Raw genomic sequence first — 23,093 nt, 5'->3', positions numbered from 1 at the left:
GGGGGATGCTGATCGGGGATTGTCTATGCGTACTGTGTGTGTATTTTGGGCATATGTTATGCCGTACTGTGTGTTAATTTGTACTTAAGGCACTATGTTAGTGCCCTGTTTATTTGTATTATAAACTGCAAAATGAATAAAAAGATTTATAAAAAAAAAAAAAACTTAGTATGCACATTGCAGGGACCTACCAGAAAACACAGTTTGCACATATTGCGGGGAGCTGGCAGTTTACAGTGACGCAGAATTCTGCCAAATAATTTAGTGCAGACAGTGTATGTGTTGGGGGAGTGGAAAGAGACACCATAGAATGTAGTATGAACACTGGGGAAGAGATACCAGAAAGCAGTGTGGATAGTGGTGGAGGGATGCCAGAGAACAAGCATGGATGATGGGAGAAATACTAAAAAAGCATCATGTGGATAGCAGAAAGAGTCACCAGCGCATGGAGGTTGGGTGGTGGGTGGTGAGGGAGAGCTGTTAATTCCTTTTTAATTATCCAGTAATTAATCTGGCATTGGAAAGTTGTTATGGAATCAACACTGCAGCACATCGAGCATGGCAATTAGCAGGAGTGGCCCAAGAGAACAGTCTTAAAAGGTGTACTTTTTATGACTTTACTGCTCATACAGACTATATATTTTTAAAAGGTGATTATAAAATATGAGGCACTTTATGAGCTGAACAAGGTCACATTTCCCAGTACTGCTAGCTGTAATGATAAAATGTGTTAGACACTGTAATGCATGATCTCCTTAGGCCCTTTTTTACTGGGTGTGCACTAATCACCTGGGAGCCTTTTTAGTCAGTTTACAGCCTAGTCCTCAATTAAGCAAATATAGCAAACAGATGACATAATGGGGGCAAATAACAAAGGGAAATAAGTCAGTTTTGTGGTATACTTAAGTGCGCATTTTCCATGCACCAAATTATAAATGTTATAAGATAAGGTCTATGTGGTTTTGCACCAGCCATGCCAAATCATGTTAACAGTGCGATGTGACAATTTCTATAAATGTCTGATCATGGGCTCCAAAATAATGTAGCACTTGCACCAATGTTCTAATTTAAAAAGTTTTAAAATACAGTATACATCATTACCAGAGTGGTATAAATACTGTAGTGAGAAGGAGAAACGGTGACAATCAATCAGCAATGCAGCCAGGAGAGGAGAGAAGGATATGTATGGATGGCCTGCGAGGTGCAACAATACAGGAAGGAGGGGGAGGAGGAAATTTAGGAAGATCCCAGCCAAAGATAACCTGAGATTTGCACCAAAATATTGGTGCACGCCAAAGTAAGTGCACTAACATCTCTTGCACCACTACTATGTGACAAATTAACACATTTGCACCCACCACTATTATTAATTTGTTGCAGGAAAAGAAAATTCAACATCCATGTAGAAATTTACACTTTTTTGGTGTGCGTCAGCCTTTGTTAATCCCCCCAATGTGAAGGTTCACCCAAACTGATTAACTGAAACAAAAACAGCTGTGTAGATGGAATTAAACTGGGCAAGAGACAACGGTGCTTTTAAGACGAGGTGCAGCACATATGGTGGTTTACCCTTCAAATCTCACAACATGCCAAGAGTGAGCATAGCAAGACACAAGGTGGACACTGAGAAATAACAAATCTCTCATAAGCAGAAATGTTTAGGCAGACAGGAGTTTTCAGATTTGCTGCGCAAAACTGGCAAGATTGAGGACTAGCAGAGCAGTGGTTGGCCATGAAAAATAAGTGCAGCCGATAAACAAATACATCAAACTTACTGACACTTAAACTGTAAAATGCTCTGCACTTCTGTCAGCTCAGAACTGGCAAAAACACTGGAACGTGGTGCACCCTACTATAATCTAGAGAAAGCTGTGGACCCTGATACACTCTTCAACAATCTGCAGAACCTGGTGGTTCCTGGTACACTCTTCAACAATCTGCAGAACCTGGTGGTTCCTGGTACACTCTTCAACAATCTGCAGAACCTGGTGGTTCCTGGTACACTCTTCAACAATCTGCAGAACCTGGTGGTTCCTGGTACACCCTTCTACAATCTGCAGAACCTGGTGGACCCTGGTTCACCCTTCTACAATCTGGAGAAAGTTGTAACCAAAAAGCCATTCCCCCGAGATAGGAAAAAAGCCAAATTACTTACCTAATCACAAAAACACTAGGATACAGAAAAAAATTACCAAGTGTTCTAGATTGATTAGTAAAAATGTGAAGTACTTGCATGGCAGTTTGTCTGCCAAAGTTTTGGAGAAGAGTATGTGGATGAATGTCTGCAGGCAACAGTGCAACATGTAGGAGGTTTGGTAATGTATTTCTGCTAGGGGAGTGGGTGATTTGGTCAAAATTGATGGTTTGCTCACTGCTAAGAAGTACAGGCAAATTCTTATCCATCATGGAATGCTATCAGGTGGCTGACTGATCGGTCCCAACATCATTCTGCAATATGACAATGACCCTACACACACAGCTTAAATCATAAATATCTACATGCAGTGAAAAGTAGAAAGGGGAAACAATCTCAACATCACTGAGAAAGTATGGGATAACTTGTAGAGATAGAAGGAAGAAAACCGAACAGAAGGAAGGCAGCTAAAGCCTGAGCTGAAACTGTACCAAAGATGATTTCTGCTGTATTTAAGACAAGAGTGGTCATATAAAATACTGGTTAAATTGTTTTGCTTTTCAGTTGACAGCACTTTCTAGAAGTTTCTTGATTAATAACTATACATATAATTTTTGAGAGCATGGTCTTGAGAGCACTTCTTTATAATTAGGCCCCTAGGTACGTATTTATATAACTTTGTTTGCGGCCGGCGGACACCTTACACCGGAGCCCGCAACTTCCCACAAGGTCACCGCTGCCGCCCTCTGCGCTCTGCCGCCCCGAGGCCTCGGTGGCCTTGTGGGAAATCCGGGCCTGACTTTATTGTGCAGCCTTGTAAACGGGCATTAGAGAAGAAGGGAATCTAGATAATGACCATAGTTTTCTTCTGTGGGATTACAGGACAGTAAATAAGGTGTTTGTTAAAAAAAATTGTGCTTCCACCCTATTTGACCGGGATTTTATTGTCTAGGCATACACGTTTATATATTTCCTAATGGGCATTAAGAACTCCACTATTGCAATAGCAAGTCAAAGTTATATTGTTTAGTGCCTATTTAGGGTAATATTTTCCTATTATGTGAGAAAACAGAATTTATCACAAATATCCCTAAGAGTATACAGATGCAAAATGTGCTATAGGATGCATGGCCACAATTAGTGAAATCTACTGTAGTCAATGCTAAAGTACACAAAAAAGTCTTGTGTAAAATAGTATAAAATGCATAAAAACTGATCTGTAAAATGTTGTGCATCATTAGAAATATTGTAAATGTTACACCTAGATACGACTTTTTAAAGGCCAACCCCAGAAAAATAATATGGTTCTATTATTAGGCCCATGTGGTGGGTGAAAAGCATCAGAGAGCAGGAAATCCAGGCGGGGTCTTCTCTTGTCCATCTGCATCAATTAAATCTTTTTTTGGGGATGCTGGACATATACTGCAGAGTACACAGCTTAATTGTTTTTATTACGATGGCCCACGTGGGAGCAGGGATGAGGATTGAGCACCAAAGTAGAATCGGCACCAGGGAGTCCCATTAAGGAAGCCGGGCAGTGTGTAATGACTCGCCACATGGCTTCCCGATTAGCCGGGAAGCCGTCTCCATTATCACCAGGTGATGAGGAAGCATGGAGCTGGCTTTCTGGCCAATTAGGAAGCCGAGGGGCAGGTAATGATCAACCAATCAGGAAGCTGGACGGCAAGTCATTACTTGGCGCCTGGCTTCCTGATTGGCCAGGAAGCCGTCTCCATGCTCCCTCGTCACCTGGTGATGTAGAATGAGGAAGTTGGGCGCCAAGTAATGACTTGTCGCCCGTCTTCCTGATTGATCGGGAAGCTTGACAATCAGGAAGCGAGTTATTACCCACTTCCCAGCTTCCTGATTGGCCAGAAAGCCTGTTTCATGCTTCCTCGTCACCCAGCTTCCTTAATGGGACTTCCAGTATCGGTATTGGCGAGTACCGGAAAAAAAAATATGCATCCCTATTTTTAATGTGGTGAAGGATTAGAACCTCCCTCCCTTTCCTAGACCCACCTGTTGTGCAATCACTCCATTCAATGCAGAGTAAATCAAACTGAGTTGAGACATCATGTATGATTAACTAAACCCCATTAATATCACAGCCACAAGAACTCATTTCAGATATTAATTGGCACTGAACATAACAATGTCACATGATCTAAGGACTTGCTATATCTACTTGTAGGTGCTGAGAGTTCCCATGAGCCCTCAGTAGTAGGACAGTGGGAGCACACCAGCATTCCAGAATGTCAATGACAAAATAGCTGACAACACTTTGGACAGGTTTTGTTTCTTAATGTATTAGGAGTAATGTAATGTAAACATTACAGGAGTTCTAAAGTCACAGCACATATTATCCTGCTATAACATCAGCATTGTTTTTCATAAGGCAATCAAAGCTTACTTTAAAAGAAATCTATTTTATTTAGTGAGTGTCACCTTCTGTCTGTTCATCACTTTCAACAACTTTCTACATCTCTTTCTCTGCTGCTTGATGTGATACAATCTCGATTTCTCAAGACTACATAGCCCATAATAAATTGTTTCCAGCAAGCAATGATAATGTTACATTGTTCAGATGTTGAGTTGTAGGTCGGTAGGCAGGCTCTGTTAGTTGTGACACAAGGAAGTGTACATTCACAGGCCTGACAGAGTGAAATTGTGTTAGTAAATTGTGGAAGCACATTCTATGGGAACCTTCAATAAGGACATTTGCAAACTTTTAGATTGAGAAGGTTATTGGGAGTGGGAGAGAACTTATGGAAATTCAATAGGGCATACATATTTTGTAAGTTTTTGACCATAGATACCCTTTAACTAAAAGAGCAAGGCTCACAAATCAGCTTTCGGCATTCCATTGGCAAAGTACAAAGCAGCCACCCTCAGAGAATCAACTGAAATCATTTGTTTAATCTGCAATCAAGAAGCATAGTGTTTACATTCGCTTCAGCTGAAGCGTAGCAAGTCCAGAAGCTGATTGTTCAAAGGAGAACTATTGGGTTAAGGCTTTTCCCCATAGTTCTCCTTAGGGTAACGGGAGGACACAAACTAGCGTCCTCCCGTCACCCTAGACTCAGTATATATTGAGACGCCGCAGTATACCGCAAGCTGCTGCTCGCAGTATACTGAGACGCCGCAGCTGAAGCAGATCCCGACAATTATCCCGGGATCCGCCCAGCTGCGTGACTGACAGCTGGCTCTGCCTATCTAGAGGCAGAGCCAGCTGTACCCTCCCCCGTCCGTTCCCCCAGTCAGCGCTGGCGGATTGGAGCGGGGAGGGGGGAATCCAGCCCTCCCCCTGTCATGGTAGAGAGCCATGACAGGATCGAGAGGTGAGCGAACGCCTGTATGTGTTCGCTCACCTCCCGATCTACTGAGGCGACCTGTGACAGTCTCGTTGTCACAGATCGGCTAGAACTATGAGGTGAGTGAAAAGCACTCACCTCATAGTTCTCCTTTAAGCTTCTGGGTTTAACGCTGCAGTTTCAGTGCTAGCAGGGGCCTGCAGGAGCCACTAGGACCAGCTACCATTTTAAAATCCTGCTATCCCAGCACCTTTTTAAAAGAGCATCTGAGACCCAAGTGGTTAAAAAACATATATTATAATATATTAAATGGAACCAGTCACTTTAACTCACCTCTAAACAAAGCTATAGAACGGGAAAATGACAGGAGACCAAAGAGCAGAACAGTACCAAGTGCCAGCCAGTTGGAAGAGACTGTGTAATGTTCCAGACGATATCGCTGGAATAAGAAGTGGTAACATTTCTAGAAAGATAAAAACAATATAAGTCTTAAATTAGCAGCAATACTTGCGATTACACAAAGAAAAGCCATTCTGTACTACATTAGAAAATACATTTTTGTACTTCTAAAATCCTTTTCTTGGAAGGAAAAAAGTCTTAAACCTTCGGATTACACTGTTGCCTACAATAGGATTGGACATTGGCAAACAAAAAAACTGTAGACCAGCCCAAGGTATAATCCCATCTACTACCAGCATGATTTTATGGTGAATACAAAAGTCCTATTTTCTTTCTCATCCAAAAAAGGACACAGGAAACCTTTAGGAAATCCAAACGCAGTCCAACTCATGGTAGTTCAGCAAACAACTGCCCAACATTGCAACAAGAACTGGGGACTGCCTGAACTTCCCAGAACCACCTTAAGGACCAGCATCACATGAGAAAAATATGACAACATGGAATAACTTAGAGAATGTGTGAACAGAAGACCAGGTGGTAGCCTTGTAAATCTGTAAAACAGTTGCCTGATGTAAAAAGAAAAAACTCAAAAAGCACTTTGCAGTTTGTGCCTTAACAGGAAACCAGGGAGCCAGATACTTGAGACTATAAGCCTGAACGATGGTCTGTCTGAGCTACCTACATATGGTGGAATGACAAAAAGGGAATCAGTCTTTTTGAAGGACAAAATATTGTGTTGCAGAAGTCAGGAGTGAAACTGGGCAACAGGAACTGCCTCATAGGAGGATACAATCAGCCCTAAGACTAACGTATAGAGTTGGATGACTTCTGAAGAGTTTGAACATAAGCCTAGAGTCAGAAGCTTGTCCCAAGGAAAGAACACTCTGGCCTAAGATGCATTCAGGACCACACCCACATACACCAAGCAATAAGTAGGTTTCAGCGACAATTTCTGAAGATTCAGGATCCACCTGAACCACTGTAACCATTGTACAGAAATGCAATGTGTGACATAACCCTCGTCAACGGTTCCCTTATCAGGTCAATGGGATTTTGACCAGTCAGATATGGTCTGACAAAGTAAAATCACAGCCAGAATTGGATGCAGGGACCAGTCAGCAAGAACAGAGATCTGGAAAGGGTTATACACAGGGCTAGCCTTTTTTTTGCCAGTGTCCAACTCCCCTGTAGGCAGCAGTATAACACAAGGGTTTTACCTTTTCTGTGGACCTCAGCTGAGAGAAAATAACCAAGCTGCCAATGCAACACTTCGAGTAAATACACATTGATGAAATTGCTTCAAACAAATGAAAACACGTCAGAAAACAATGGTATGTTTATTAAGGATTTAACAACAATTGCTGAAATGTTCCAACTTGAGTTCCCTTTTGGGATACAGTTACATCAGTGGGTTTGGTTCCGCTTTAAATGGAGAACTGTTATCATAACTACATACAACTGACATCCACTTATACTTTGCATTTGTGCTTACTCCTTTTTATCTTGCTACTTAATGCAAAGCTTACAGAGAAAACAATTTAAAGCTTCCTCATGTTTTTACCTAACACAAGGAGCTAACAGGGAGAATTGGGCCTATGGAGCGTCCTTATGGACTCCATTTTCGTCTATTATACTGCAGTGATGTTAACCAAGTAGTTTGTAGTTTGTTTGTGCTTCAACCACACAGTCTTTTTCATATCCACGTCTCTACAATTAACACCTTTTCAGGATAAAACGTGTCGGGGAGAAGCTGTGTCCGATGAAGTGTAAGATACACTTGGAACTTTATTATATCTTAATTCATGATGATGAGTACAGTGTGTATCCTGCACTTGTACTTCTGGATTGGGGATGGACCAGTCCATGGAAGGTTGTTGCAACAGCACCTGCATCTAACACTGTAATTATAACTACAATATGCTATAGGTTGTTGCTCTTTTGCCCCTATTCTTAATAATTAATGTATTTAAAACATCACTGTCAAGAACTTAACTAAAAGTATAGAGAGAGAGATGAGGGAGAAGCAAGTTGGAAAGAAAAATGAAGAAGAGAAAAGGAAAAACTATATCCCAACTTGAGCAAGATTCATTTCTTGAAAACTACTAAAACAAACAAAACCAAATCATTTTGAAAGATTGCTCTAGGACCTAGGTTACTCAGTAGGTACTGGTGCCAGGACCAGGATAACCAGCTCGAGAACATCCACCGTTTTGAAACACATTAGCATTGCCCATTCTCACATTTCTGTACTAAGTTTAAGTGAATTTTCCAGGACTTAGCAATTTCATATTTTGGAAATCAGTCTATCATTGATATCATAGATTACTTTGTTCAAAACTTACTCTTAGGTATATTTCTGTAAATTAAGTGTGCAATCCACTTCTTTTTGAGCTTAAGAGGATCACCTCGAAACGCGTTGCTCCTCCACCACTAGCTACCGATCACCGCCCCGTGCACGTCCTTTCCTGGCCGCTTGCCACCTTCACTGTATCACTTTGAAAAAACACAGCGGCTAAGAACAGAGGCAGCCTCTCCACCAGTCCTCTGGCACACACACTCCTTAGTCCCAATCTGCCCACTGCTTCATTTTTTTTGATCCCCTGTTCAACCAACACGCCTGATGCCACAATTTCCAGCTGCCATGTCCAGATCATAGGACCTTCTTCGCTCTGCCCTGACTCCTGTATCTGGTGGCCACCACACACCACTTCTTGCACCGCCAGAACCTCCATCGGGGGCCGCCCCGCGCCCGTACCCCGGGCACCACAAGTAGGTTCCCCATTTTTGTTCATTTCTCCTATCTGAATCTCACATAGAAGATTTGTCTCCACACCTTTTACACCCTTGGATTTTGCGCTCTTATTGCTCCAAACCCACTTTATATGGCAGTAGGCCATTACCAGAATCTCTGGACCAAATAAGGCACATCTGTCTACATCCACAGAAGCACAATAGAGGACCATGCAAACTAACAGAAGCAATTCTAGCAGGAATCATATTCTATCCAATGAAAACTTTCTAGTTTGATCCTACTGGATTCCTTTTCCGAAAAAGAGCAAAACGTCTCCCACATATCTACACACATTTCTTTTGACATGGATCCTTGTGCTTTCTGGAAAGGTTACAGACAGCTCATGTTTTATTTCATGAATGATTCATTTGCTTTTGTTCTTCTTTAGAGTCCGGTTGTTGTTTTTTCTTTCGCACTTATAATTAGGATATGACTGAATATAGAAATGAACCCAATATCATCAAATGTGTATCTCTTGCTAAAATGCTCCTTTAAGCATCCCATTATTTTAGCAATGTACAAATTGAAACTTTTTCAAAAGAACTAATTGATTCTAAAACAATTTGACGTTCCCAAATAGTTCATGCATCAAGTGCAAATAGCTTCCTTTAGCACATGATGGGTTACATTTCCAATGATCATTGTTAGAAAGCTCTTTATGACTCTCAAAAGCCGAACAACACAACAGATGATTGAGCATCTGAAATGGTCTACTATTGTGAGACATTTTCCGCTCTAAAACGGAGACATCTTATTGTTCTACTTGAAGCGTCCTTACTCATTTCAGCAATTTCATTGGACAAATGGAAAATAATAATCATGTAGCATATAAAAACAGTGCTGGTACTTAGTCTTATACTTTGAAAAGGTTAGTGTTCAGAAAACCTTTCCAATCCACTGTTCTGACAAAGTGCACATTTATTGATCTGTATCATCATGCTCTGAATGCCCAGCCTTGTGTTGGGCATGATGAAACAAGAGAAGAAAAAGTATTAAAGAGTAAGTGCACTTTTAACACAGATAAGTTTATTTAATAAAGCTGGGCAAATATATGCCTTACATTTCCCTATCCCTGATGTCCACTGAAAGCTGTACTGGGATCATTAGTAGTTTGTCCAGGCCAAATATTCTTTTATTTCCTGAAAAGGTCATCTTTAAACAACTGTGCTCTTTGCATCTGTTTGTATTTAATAGAACATTCCTGGTATTCCATATACACATGACCCGTTTGCCAGTTTATCACTGGCCTGTAGGAATAAGCAAAGAGTATGCATATCATTTTTATATACCACTTGAAAACATCTCCTAATCTCTCCTCCCTATACCTGCAGCAGTGCAAAGGTGAAAGTGTATACTTTCAGACATCAGTCAAGGCCTGTGCTGTATAAAAATGATGAATATCACAAAGATGCACTTATTCTTGAACAGTACTTTTAACAGTTTGTGTTTTTGTGTGAGCACAGCCACACAAAACCTAATAAGGGTAACTCCACTTTAAAAAAAAATAAAAACATCTTTAAAAAAATGATATCAGAGTAGGGGGAAGATCTGTCAACCTTTGCAGCCACCTGTTCCCTGGACATGTCAGACATTTGGGTCCACATGGTAATCAGAGGCTACAAGCTACCTCTGTCCCCCTTCATGTTGTCAAACCTGCTAATGTCTGCACAAAGATTTGGCGCAGTTTCTATTTTAAGGGCTTATAGCCATTGTTCTATAAAAGGAAAGGTTACAGGGTTTCAAATCTTATATGTATACAGTTCTCAAAGAAAAAGGGGGCATTCGCCGCATTCTGGACCTAAATGTTCTTAATAAATTCCTTTTGGTTATGGATATCCACATGGAACTTTCAAGGTTGGTCATTGCTTTACTCTATCTGTGGGACTTTCTGGCCTCTGTAGACATCAAAGATGCCTACATGCTTCTTTCCAGCACATCAATACTTCCTGCATTTTGCAGCTGGAAAACAACATTACCAGCTTGTGGCCCTCTCCTTTGGTTTATCCATCGCACCTTGGGTTTTCACCAATGTGCTAGCCCCTGTACTTTCTCGGCTTCACTCTTGGGGCATTTCCATAGTGAAGTACCTGGAACTAAGCTCCCCTTGCTTCCTGTGAGACAATGACAAGGTACTAATGCTAACGAAGGGAAGGGGGGAGGAGTCCGGTGACGTTGATGCCCGTGACGTCACCGGGCTCCTCCCCCCTTCCCTTCGTTAGCTGACGGAGCCACTTCGGCCGGTTAGTTTTCCCAAGAAACTCTCTGCACGAGCGTCAGCCAAGGCATTGGCCTATACACATGCAGCACAGCAATTAAGTAATCAAATTAACTAGGATCACACTAATGCAGCACGTTATTATTACGAGTTGCCCCACTCAAGCGGCGACCATATTGAGTGGGGCACGTGAGATTAATAACGTGCTGGATTAGTGTGATCCTAGTTAATTTTATTACTTCATTGCTGTGCTGTATGTGTATAGGCCAATGTAGTTGGATCAGTATGTGCGTTATAATTATTCGAAATTAATCGATTAAAAAAATTTCGATTCATCGAACACTAAAATTTGAATCAGTAACAGCCCTAGTACTAAGTAATATTTTAACAAGTAAAATCCAATTGCATATTTAAAATGGCACCTGGGGCTGAAGTGGTTATTAATTAATTATATCCTTCACAGCAGACGGGCACTGAAAATTAGAAAGCCGTTACTCCCTGACCTAATGTCAGATGGGAACACATTGTGTATTGCAGGCAAATGGGACTTTCTGTTCCTGTGTCATGTGACAAAGAATGCACATGAAGCCAACTTTCACTTCCCAGCAGCACAACAATTGCCACCCTAACAAGTAGTTCTGTGTGGGTGGAGGACAGTGATTAATGATTGCTGGGATGCTGTAAGACAAAGAGGTAATAATAAACACTATTCCAAAAAATACCCACTAAAGCCAGTAATTCAAGCTGCTAGTTGGGGGTAAACTAAGTGTCTGCAGTTTAGTCCATATTATGTCAATGAGGGTTTACTGCACAATAGCAGCCAGCAGTGAAGATTTCCACCTGGAAGAGGTAAACAGTGGAGGAGGAAGCAGCTACCATAGTGTGATCAGGGCAGCCATCAGAAATTTTGGGGCCCCTTACACAGCTTTAGGCCGGGCCCCCCCCACCGCACCGCCACCACACTGAGCCGGTCACACTGTCATTATACATTTATATAGCTCTGACCTATACCGCAGTGCTGTACAGAGAACACCGAGACAGTCACATCAGTCTCTGTACAGAGGAGCGGCTGCTGCGGCGGAATCTGGCGGCGTGGCGGGAGAACCGACACTGCTGCGCTAGGAGAGGGCTGAGGAGGACTCTCACCTAGCACAGCAGAAATCACACAGCGACCCACAGGTTGAGAGCCACTGCTATAGGCAAAGACAGGACCGGGCTCTGCAGCTGGAACTAGAAGAATTGGATTTAAAGTCTGTGGCCTTTATAACGTATTTGGTGGGTCACAGTCATGTGACCAGCTCCTGGGGTGGGCGGGGCCGGCTGTGCTATGTGTACGCCGTCAGAATTAAAAAAAAAAAAAACAGCATAGGAATGCATAGCTAGATTCCTATTGGCTATTTCACTTTGCAATAGCCAATAGCAATCTAGCTATTGCACCCCGCCGTCTGCTGCTTTCAATCACTATAAGGGGACCTGATGGAGAACTTCAGGCCCCCCTCTGCTGATTGGCAGCAGCAGAGGGCGGGTGCAATAGCTGGTTTGCTATTGGTTATTGCAAAATGAAATAGCCAATAGGAATCTAGCTATGCATTCCTTTGGTGGGGGGTTTTTTCTGACTGACGGCAGCCTGCGGCCCCGATGTCAGAAATTAAAAAAACAGAGCAGAGAAAGGTTTACTCTGCTCAGTCGAGCAGAGTAAACCTTTCCGGGAGAAAGTTTTTTTTTCTGACTTACAGCGGCTCCGATGTCAGAAAAAAAACAACAGAGCAGAGAAAGGTTTACACTGCTCAATCGAGCAGAGTAAACCTTTCCGGGAGAAAGTGTTTGTCTCCCGGGCGGCCGGGAGCCGCTAGGCGACCACTGGCAAATCCAAATTCGACCCCCGATGGGGTGGCGACCCACAGGTTGAGTGCCGCTGTGCTAGAGTCTTCTAGCCGGTCCAGAAGAATGAATAACAACTAGGCGAAGCCGGCTGTGACGTCACGGCTGGCTCTGCCCAGCTGTTATTGTTTAATGAAACATCAGCATCCCCAGGTCATTTGGGGATGCTGATCTGTCATTACAACTGGGCAGAGCCAGCAATGAGATCACGGCTGGCTCCACCCAGCTGTCATTTGCAGGGCCTTCGGCAGGCCGTTCACCGTGCTTCGACTGTCCCTTCGGCACAGTCGAGCCAAAGCATATGCCTTTGGCTCAGCTGAGCCGCTCGGCCGCCTACGGCTGCTGTACGGACTGAACCGAAGGGCTCCGGCGGCTGAAAAGAGCCGATCCTTTGTTTCCTTCGTGAATAACTCCCTTTGTCTTTATAACACAGTATGTGACTATATCACAGTTCAATGCAAAGCCAAGCAGATCATTAATAGACATTTTAACAAATATGGTTAAAACAACAACCAGTAACCCAGGCAGTACAGATGTATACCCTATAATTTGCAGCAAACACACAAACATAAAGTCCTTGTCTGCTGGCTTGTAGCCAATGTGCTCAACAAAGGTAATCTGTTTATACATGAATACACTGTCTCAGCACTTGGTACAACCAGGTAATAAATCAATACTGACTATGTAAAACTGTCTGAGAGAGCTCTTGTCAGGCAATTTGCAAGCAAAACGGATTTTCTTTGAAATCCTGCATGTTGTGTTGTGTAAGCTTTCTTTAAAATAAATGACTTCCTTATGTCCCTGAAAGACCCTGCGTCACTCAATCCAGTTCAATTGCGCCAGTTGCACAGGTGTCTCCTGCAAGTATGTGTGAAGGGGTAACCTTTGTTTACAATCAAAATATAGAGTTTTTCTAACTTAATTTACACATGAAAACAAATGTATAAAAATATTCAAGACCCTTGATATAGGAGCTAAACTAAAAAAAGTTTTGGCTTTACATACACTTTAAAGTACAGTATATGTTAACCTAACTAGGGTTGCACAGATACCAAGTACAGTACTCGGTACAAGTACCGATACTTTTGAGTTCCAAGACTACACTAGAGAAAAATTCAAAAATTAGTAGGTAGCTGTCATTTGTAAGGAGCACACGGGGCTCCTGGGATTTGTACATCTCTGTTTTAATGTATGATTTTGTTTTTATAAATAAAGTTATGCACAGATACCAGTTTGCGAGTACGAGTACTGGTACTTGCCGAGTACTTACAAGTATGAGTACTGATACATTTTTGTTTATTGTCATGTGACAGTTTTTCTAAAACAATACAGACTAATGATTTCAGGACCGTGGTGGAGTGCCAGAGCTAGGTCCCAGCTGCAATTGGTACTCGAAAAGTATCTGGGCATCCCTAAACCTAACCATTAAAATCTTTTTAGGTATAACATGTTAAAGTCATTGCCAAAGTCTTTTTCCCTTTTTTTTCAATCTGCAGCATTCATTAAAAAATATCTGTAATCTTACCATAAAGGTCACTGTTGATACACTTACCGTTACAGGGTGACAACACTCTGTTCCTGTTTCTCAATTGTGTTCTAGCCTTTTCTCATGACATGGGCTTCCAAAGGGAAATACAAGTGGCCAATTCAACTAATATATACAAGCATGGACCACTGTTGTCACCATAAGGAAATCATCCCATAAAAATGCCATGCAGAGCATGCAAGCAGCAACTCTAGTACGGTTAATCTTTAAAGAGACCCTGTTGCCAGACCAATCATTTCAACAAAAACTCCCTGTAAAATTATATGCACATTTAATGTATTTTATGCATGTTATTTACACGTAGAAGCCTCCATTATGTAGATATCCAAAAGGCATGAGACTGCTGCCAACTTGCATGTGAGCAGCCCCATCAGACTTAGAATGATCACTCAAGTGACTTTCTACAGTAGTCCCCCTTGCTACTCCCCCAGCAGCTACACAAAAGGTTATGTAGGGAGATGAAGGGAGGGGTGGAGGATCTAGGCCAGCACAGCAAGTAATTAGACACTCCTAGAAGAGGAAAGAGCTATGATGTGCAACGAGGGAGGGGGCTACACTAGGCACTGGACTCCTTCAGGTGTATTCACATTTTCAAGCAAGTTAAAATGAACACTGCAACTTAAAAGAAATCATTGAGGGAAAGAAAAAATAACTGCAATTAAGCATTTAAAATACCGGACTTTTCTGTGCTTTTACCTGCACATTTTACGTTGGTGATAGAATCTCTTCCAGCATGTATTTTCAATATATATCACTAATGATACAGTTTCAAAAGTACATTACCTGTAGCGCAGAAAGAGCCACTGCCCCACACAAGCAGATCAGCGGGTAAATAGGGAAAAGAAATCTCTCCTCCTTATGGGGCCTTGTGAAGAAAACCAAAATCCAAATATACATTGGAGCCAATGTTAGCCAGTATGGACTCCCCAGATTCTGAACTGCTGGAGCAATAACATGGTGGTGTCAGTACTCAATTCTGAAAAGTGTATAAAACATTTCTAAAAAGCTGGCTGCTAGGATGATTAGTGTACATTTATTCTTAATGCATTGCTAAAGGAAGCCTCTGACAAATCCTTTACAGAAGCAACAAAAATTCTACAATTGACTTTTACATTAATTTTACATTTATACTGCACAGAATACATTATTGCTTTGTCACAGAAACACACTCACGATTCTACATCAGCTGCAAGAATTTTAAACTACACCAAGTGCCTTAGAATCCTGAAAATAGAATAAAAAATAGCTGCTTTCATGGAAAATAGACATCACTGTATTCTTTAGGTCTCGTTCACACCTAGGCGTATTGCATATGCGCGACCGTCGCGCGGTTTTTTAGCGCGATTTGCGGTAAAAAAGTTGTGCGACCGTCGCGCGTTTACGAAGGCTACTTGGCTGTATCCCAATGGAAACGCGCAACAAAACGGCCCAAAGTAGTACCTGTACCTTTTCAGGCGTGGGCCGTTTTGTAGCACGTTAGGGATGGGCGGAAAGATGCCAAGGTGGGAACGAGACCATTGAATAAAATGGGATTTATATTTTTGAGCGTTTTGTAGAGCGTTCGTCGAGCGTAGAACACGCTACAAAACGTTCAGGTGTGAACGAGGGCTTAGGGGCTTTTAGTGTTTCCACCTTATAAGAGTAGTGACTATTTGCTCACCACTTATCTTTAACATAAGATGGATCACCACATGAGGCCCACTGGAAGTCTCAACTGTTTGTCACATTATTATATATGACATCTATGCTACTGATAGCCTGTTTGTTTTTTCTTTTCAGAACATCTATAAACCAATAACAATGGCTTGTTGTGCACATGTGCTGAATATTACAGCAGTACATTTGATGCTCTGCAAGGGCACATCTGTCAGGTCACTTTGAATGGTATCTGTGTTGAGTTCCTTTTACATCCTTTGTGTGTATGCAGAACTATAACAAGGAACTTATCTCAAGTGCTCCTTGTTTATTTCATACAAGGCATTGTTATATCTGCTCAATTAGTTTAGAACATATCTGTTGATTTTGTCAGAAATGTTGTAAGCTAACAACTCCCTGTCCTCTTTGCCTGTACTGACTGTTATTAGTTTGTACAGCCCCCAGTATTTTCTGAGGACTACAGAATCCCCATGTTAAGAACAACAGGGAGAGCTGTTCTGCAATCTAATACTTTGCTCCTACATAGATACAGTTTGGGGAATAAGCATGGTCATACTAGTACAGAATGTGTGTTAATGGCAGAATCATCACGTAGGCTGGAAACAAAATTAAAAGAGAACTATGGGGTAAGTGTTTTTCCCCATAGCTCTCTTAAGGGTCACTGGAGGACATATACTAGCGTCCTCCCGTGACCCAAAGCTCAGTATACTGCGAGCTACAGCTCGTGGTATACTGAGACCACCGCAGCCGGGACGGATCCCGACATTACTGTTGAGATCCACCCAGCTGCGTGATTGACAGCTGGCTCTGCCTGTCTAGAGGCAGAGCCAGCTGTACCCTCCCCCTCCCCCATCTGTTCCCCCAGGTCAGCGCTGGAAGATGAAGGGGGGGAATCCCTGTAGGGAGCCGTGACTGAGAATCACGGCTCTCTGCAGGAAGATGATCGAGAAGTGAGCGAGCAACGGTATGTGTTCGCTCACTTCCCAATCTATTGAGTCGACGTGTGACAGTTTCATTTTCACACGTCGGCTCGAACTATGAGGCAGAGTGATTTTCACTCACCTAATAGTTCTCCTTTAATGCAGCCACTAGATCTAAGGAACGGTATGCTACAATATATTTCATTTTAGTTCTTGGGTTTACACACTGCTTTAAGGTCCCCACACACCTTACGATAATCGCGGGAAATCCCACGATCGTACGATTATCGCAAGGTGTGTGGAAGCCGTGCGCCCTCTACTACTGTAAGGTCGCACGACTTTAAACTTACAAACATGTTTGCAAACCCGCCGAGCATCGTACGATGTTCGGTGGGTGTGTAGCATGTTCGTAAGATAAAAGCTGCGCAAGCGCACACTGCCCGTTCGCCATTGCGATCATCGCAAGTACGATCTGCCTATGCAAGATAGGCAGATCGTACGTTTTTTTTAAGTACCTTACAACCATCGCAAGAAAAAAGTCTTGCGATGGTTGTAAGGTGTGTGCCCAGCCTTAAAGCCTCACTTTGTATACAGGATATACAGTCTATACCTTTTTAGTGCTTCCACGTGCACCAAGACATGTAATAAGTGGGGGTAGCCCCAAGAGTCCATAAAAGTGAGTAATACTAGATGATCCCTCATTAAAAATTCAGGAATTACATATTTCACACAAAAAAAAAATTGGGATTGATAAACACTTACTGTTAATTTTCTGCAAAAGGTACTCCATCAGCCATGTCAGGGGCAAAGCTAGCAGGGCCAAAATGAAGACTACATTGAAGTTGAGAAAGCCATTGATGAAATAGAAGGGCCAGGGTTCTGTTCCTGAAATAAAGCAAAGCAAGTCCCATTTAAATATCAAGCTGTGTATTCTTACACAAATATGACTACATGACCAATAATAATAAAGGTTAACTCCACCCCAAGCTGCCATTTATGAATTATATAATTAGGGTGAACTTCTTCAATATGCTATTATTCTTTCATTGTTCCATGACCAGGTTGTAGGTGTATTCTGCTGCATTAATGGTTGAGGATATGGCTATGCTTTTTGGCTGGACCACAAGCCGAAACAGAACAGGATAACAAATCCAAATTCTGCTGTCCAAAGTTCAGGTTTAGGGTGGATTTCAGGCGCACAGACCCAATTTGCTCCTGGGATTTCTCCAGCCGTGCACTACACAATGTTTGCCACGTCACAATTAATTTTACCGTATTCTTACTGTCTCAAGGTGATTAAACCTGTAGGTTTTCAACTAAACTAATGGCAAGACTATGATGTTGTAATGGACAGGTCATATTTAATTCAAATACCAACAAGAGCTAACAAAATGTTCTGCATATATTTTCTTGTAACAAATGATTAAACACTTGATGTGCGATGGAACATGTCAAGTGCACTTATTTGAGCTAGACAGAAAACAGCAAATGCGAGTGTAAGAGTGGCTCTATAGTACACCACATTTAAACGCCTGCAGGTTTTCATTAACTTCACAGACTCCTGTTCAGCACCCAAGGGCTCTCAACCATCACTTCAAATCGTCAGAGAGAGTAAGCGAAGATACAAATTCACCATTCTTCACTCCAAACAGATTTGGACTCACAACTTCAATTTAAGTTGTGGCTGTCTGTACTGCAGACATGACTGGAAAAGGTGCCAGTGACAGGCAACTTCAAAAAGCCATCCTATACACTTAGGATCAACAGCCATCAATCACTGAGCTTTCCATGATCACATCCGTCAAGAAAAAGGAAAGAATGCTTTCAGTCAGATGGGCATTTCCACTTTTTAACATACTTTTAAGGACTTTAAGTGTATCAAAAGCAAAATATTTGATTTGGTTTTGAATACATTATGAAAGTTAAAATAAGGATAAAAATACGATGTAAGGATATTTTCTATCTCTATTTGTCCTGCTGACCACTGTCATGGGCAAAGAAAGTGACAGGAAATATAACATGTTACATTTACTACTGAAATAGGAATAGAGTAAAAATCTTCCACCTGCTTGGTGTCAATTATCTCCCAGTATCTCCTGTAAAAGGAAATTACTTACCTGGTAGTGGGCAATGTTTTTTTGTAAAACATGTAAATAAATGTACTTCTCTATGGTACAGGTAGGGAGCCCTTGGACAATGCTACCTGGGAAATATGTGCAAATAGCTCTCTCCCTGGACAAAGAAGTCCATTTTACTTTTAGCACGGGTTAATAACTTACATAAATCTGCAAACTGCATATATCATAGAGCATATTTACACCATAACATGCATACACTGTAGTGTAGTGCACCTGATTCTTTACATTAGAGTTAGGCAGCTCACTCACTCACTCAGTTCCTACACATTTTTTTTTCCACGCAGAAAAAAAGCAATGCACAGAGCATATGCATCTGTGTGTTGTGGTGCTATATAGTGCACATGTAGTACACACACTGTAGTACTGCATTGGGGTGCAAATATCTTTGCATTTCACATGTATATTGCATTGCTGTGCAGTGTAGTAAGGCACGTTATGACATGGGTCATGACATGTATTGCGGTGTGTATTGGCCCTCATGCACTATAAATCTTCATGCCTCCAACATAGGTTGTAGATATGCAATTAGCCCGGAATTTGCATTTTCAAATGGTTGCATAAAATTACTCTGACTTGGACATATTGGGGGTCTGAACAGTATATATCTACTAACATTAAGCAGAACTGCTGTACCGCTTATACTACTACATACAGTATATTGCAATATTCCATTTTGCTTCTGTAGTTCCAGGGGTGTGGAAAATTTTAAAAAAAAACTACTTTTCCAAGGGCTAAAGTGGGGGCCGAATCTACTTGTCCCTCATGACAATCTACTTGTCCCAATACAAAAAAATTGCTTTAATCAAAACTAGGGATGCACCAATATAGGTTTTTGGGTATCGAGCACCAGCAATGATTCTGTTTGCCCGGGAAGCCTGCTAAATGCCATCAGGAAGCAGGGCAGCAGGTAATTACGTGCTACCCAGCTTCCTGATTGCCAGGGAAGCCGACTCCATGTTGTTTGGCCAGCTTGATCGTGGTTGGCCAGGAAACCAGCTTCCCAGCCAATCAGCATCGAGCCAGCCAATCAGGAAACCGGGCGGGGAATAATGGCCTGATTGGCCGGGAAGCCGGCTTCCCACCCAAATCAGGAAACCGGGGTGGGTCATTAGTAGCTGCCCCGCTTTCTGATTGCACGGGAAGATGGCTCCATGTTCCCCTACGGCACTGCCGGTCAGAGGAAATCTTCCGCTGACCAGAAGTTCCAGTATTGGGGAAGGTATCGGAGCATTTGGGCGAGTACAAGTACTTGCCCAAATACTCTGTAACTGTGCATCCCTAATCAAAACTGTATTTGACTGTGCTGAATAGTGCTTCTCATTGGTCAGCGTGGTCACCTGACCAATGAGTGCTTGCAATTTGCCAGCAAAATTCTAAATGCATAGGGCTGGACTGTACAGGCGGAGGGTAAGGACTGTTCACCAAAAAGTAAGTATAGCCAGGGGGAATGGGGGAGAGGCCGGGCCAGATTTGATTGGGTAATTCCATTTTCCCATATTACTTGGGAAAGTGAGCTTGCTCTTTAACCACTTCAAGACCAGGTGTTTAGACCCCCTTCCTGGCCAGGCCATTTTTCAGTATTCAGCGCTGCAGTACTTTGACTGACGTTTATTCCGTCATGCAACGCTGTACTGAAATTAATTTTATACCATTTTTTGGGGACAGATAGAGCTTTATTTTGGCGTTATTTATTCACCACTGCGGGTTTTTTTTTTAACTATAATTAGGAAAAATTGAAAAAAAAAAAAGTATTTTTTTTACATTATATGTTAGGAAACATTTATTATTACCCAGTTTATTTGGTAAATGCTCTACAGCTGGCGGATCGCTTGTATGGTAACAGGCATCGCAGCCTGTTTTTAAATAACGGCCGAGCTGCACGCGCGTGGGGGCGTGTCTGACCGGACGTCTAAAGACGCCCGCTCAGATCTAGAGAGCTCGTTTTTTTACTACGGCCGGCCCAGAGGCAGTTAAAGGAGGACTATGAGGTGAGTGATTTTCACTCAGCCTCATAGTTCGAGCTGACGTGTGACAATTAAACTGTCAAGTTTGGCTTTACAGATCAGGAAGTGAGGGAACACATACCGGCGCTTGCTCACTTCTTGATCCTGTCCCTGCAGAGAGCCGTAACTGTCACACACACGGCTCCCTGCAGGGATTCTCCCCCTCCCCGCTATCCCAGCACTGACTGGAGGAACGAACGGGCGGGTACAGCTGGCTCTGGCTCTAGATAGGCAGAGCCAGCTGTCAATCATGCAGCTGGGTGGATCTCGACAGTAATGTCCAGATCCGTGTCGGCTGCGGTGGTCTCAGTATATAGTGAGTTTATGTCCTCCCGTGACCCTTAGGGGAACTATGGGGAAAAACACTGACCCCATAGTTCTCCTTTAATGCACATTGTGCATGAAGGAGAGTTCTGCTGCTTGGCTACCACAATATGGTACACAGTGGTATGGCGGTAGCACTCAACGCACATGCACAATGTCCTATGCATGCATTTATTTGCATGCAGATGACGGTGGCAGCGGGGTTGGTTTTCACTTTTTTTTTTTTCACTTTTTTTATTTTATAACTTTATTTTTTTTAATTTATTATTTTTTCATCACCTTTTGTGAGGTGGCTACTAGATTATTGTTGGCATTTATCTGGTAATTCCAGATGTTCTGGCATTGACTGTACCTAGCTGGGTGGAGTTTGACTTTACTGTAGTGTGGGGCATCCAATAGGGGATACTGTGAGTGCGTGAGCAGTTCAGCAGCCAATCACTGGGGTTCTCTCAAAGAGTGTTGGGGTAATGTCCAACCGCCCCCCCCACCCCAGGCTAGGCCTGGGGGTAGGGATGCTGGAGTGCGGGAAGTGTTTCGCTAGGCCTCAAGTATGGAGGTGGCCTGTGCTGTTGTCAGAGGAGGAGAACCAGTGAAGCTGATGGCTGCTGGAGATCCCTGCTCATCTTCAGCTCAAATACCTATTAAATGATGGTACAAATGGATCTACATTGAATTGCCAAAAAGGTACTGGTGAGTATGGAGTCTATGTCTGTACTACCCTGGATGTCTAGGATCCCTATACCCTCTCTCCCCAGTGTAAATATGTCAATAAAAGATCTTCAGCATTATACTTTTTGGTTGGAGTGGATGTCAGTTCTGTGAGCACTAGAAGAGGGCAGTTAATGCTAATGGGGCAGCTGAAGACTCACACCTAGCAAAATTCCTTTGACCAGCATGGGCATATTATCCTCTAGTTAAAAACGGCATGCATGAGGACTTCACACAGCTTCCATGGAATCTGTGGCCTAAAAGAAACGGGGCTTCAAACAGGTTGTATGTGGGGGTGACAGTTACCACCTGATTAAAACTAAACTAGAGTCAATTACATTCGTCTCCCCTCCAGCAATGTAACGTCTGCCAACTCCCTTGCCGGTGCTCACATCTTGGGCCGGTCTTCTTCTGGGTTCACGTCTTTGCCCATTTTTAGCCAGAAAATCTGCATTTTCAAAAGGGGACTTCAATTGCTCTCATGGCAGGTTTCTCTAAAAATTACATTACCCCAAAACATTGTTATTATTTCATTCTCCAAACGTCTTTTTGCAATGCCGGTTAATATCTGAAAACACTACACAAGGTAAAACAGCAGTTCTTGTTTTACAGACTTTAATAAATGAGGAATGCTGTGTATTGTTCTCTGTCAGTGTGCTGGGTCTATAAAAGCAAGTTAAAGGATAAGTGCACCTTAAAACAAAGTGCATTTATCATTTTTCCCCCCTCCCCTGACCTAACCCACCCATCCACATATACATACCTATCTCGATCTGAGGGACGCAGTTTCGCTATTTGTTTACATTCAAAGCCACAAATCTTAACTGCCCTGGTTTCACCTGAACATTAGTGCCCATGGTCTTTTATGGAGCTGTGTCCCAAGGCCAGGGACACTTGCATAAATGTCTATGGGGCTGCAATGTGCAGATGCGACCGGGATAGTGAAAACTTGCACTGCTGGATGTTAACAAACAGTGGAATCGTGGCCATTGGATTGGGGTATGTATTCATCTGTGAAGGAGGGTGGGTTAGGTTAGGTCAGGGGAAGAAAAAAGATAAGTGCACTT

The 23,093-nt window shown here is 42.5% G+C and overlaps 1 protein-coding gene across 1 annotated transcript in view; it reads right to left on the bottom strand.

Moving 5' to 3' along the window:
• Nucleotides 1–23,093, bottom strand: part of ALG9 (ALG9, alpha-1,2-mannosyltransferase) — an 86,009-nt gene that overhangs the window by 38,517 nt on the left and 24,399 nt on the right. Inside the window, exons 9-11 of the mRNA XM_018564028.1 lie at nucleotides 17,616–17,738; nucleotides 15,061–15,215; nucleotides 5,779–5,908 (exon numbers count right to left, since the gene is read on the bottom strand). Coding sequence (XP_018419530.1) covers nucleotides 5,779–5,908; nucleotides 15,061–15,215; nucleotides 17,616–17,738 — 408 coding nt within the window. The remainder of the gene's footprint in view (nucleotides 1–5,778; nucleotides 5,909–15,060; nucleotides 15,216–17,615; nucleotides 17,739–23,093) is intronic.

The sequence above is a fragment of the Nanorana parkeri genome, unplaced genomic scaffold (assembly GCF_000935625.1).
Source record: "Nanorana parkeri isolate BGI_ZX_2015 unplaced genomic scaffold, ASM93562v1 scaffold716, whole genome shotgun sequence".
NCBI lineage: Eukaryota > Metazoa > Chordata > Amphibia > Anura > Dicroglossidae > Nanorana > Nanorana parkeri.
The sequence above is the reverse complement of the archived record's forward strand: the minus strand, read 5'-3'. Positions and strand labels throughout refer to the sequence as shown.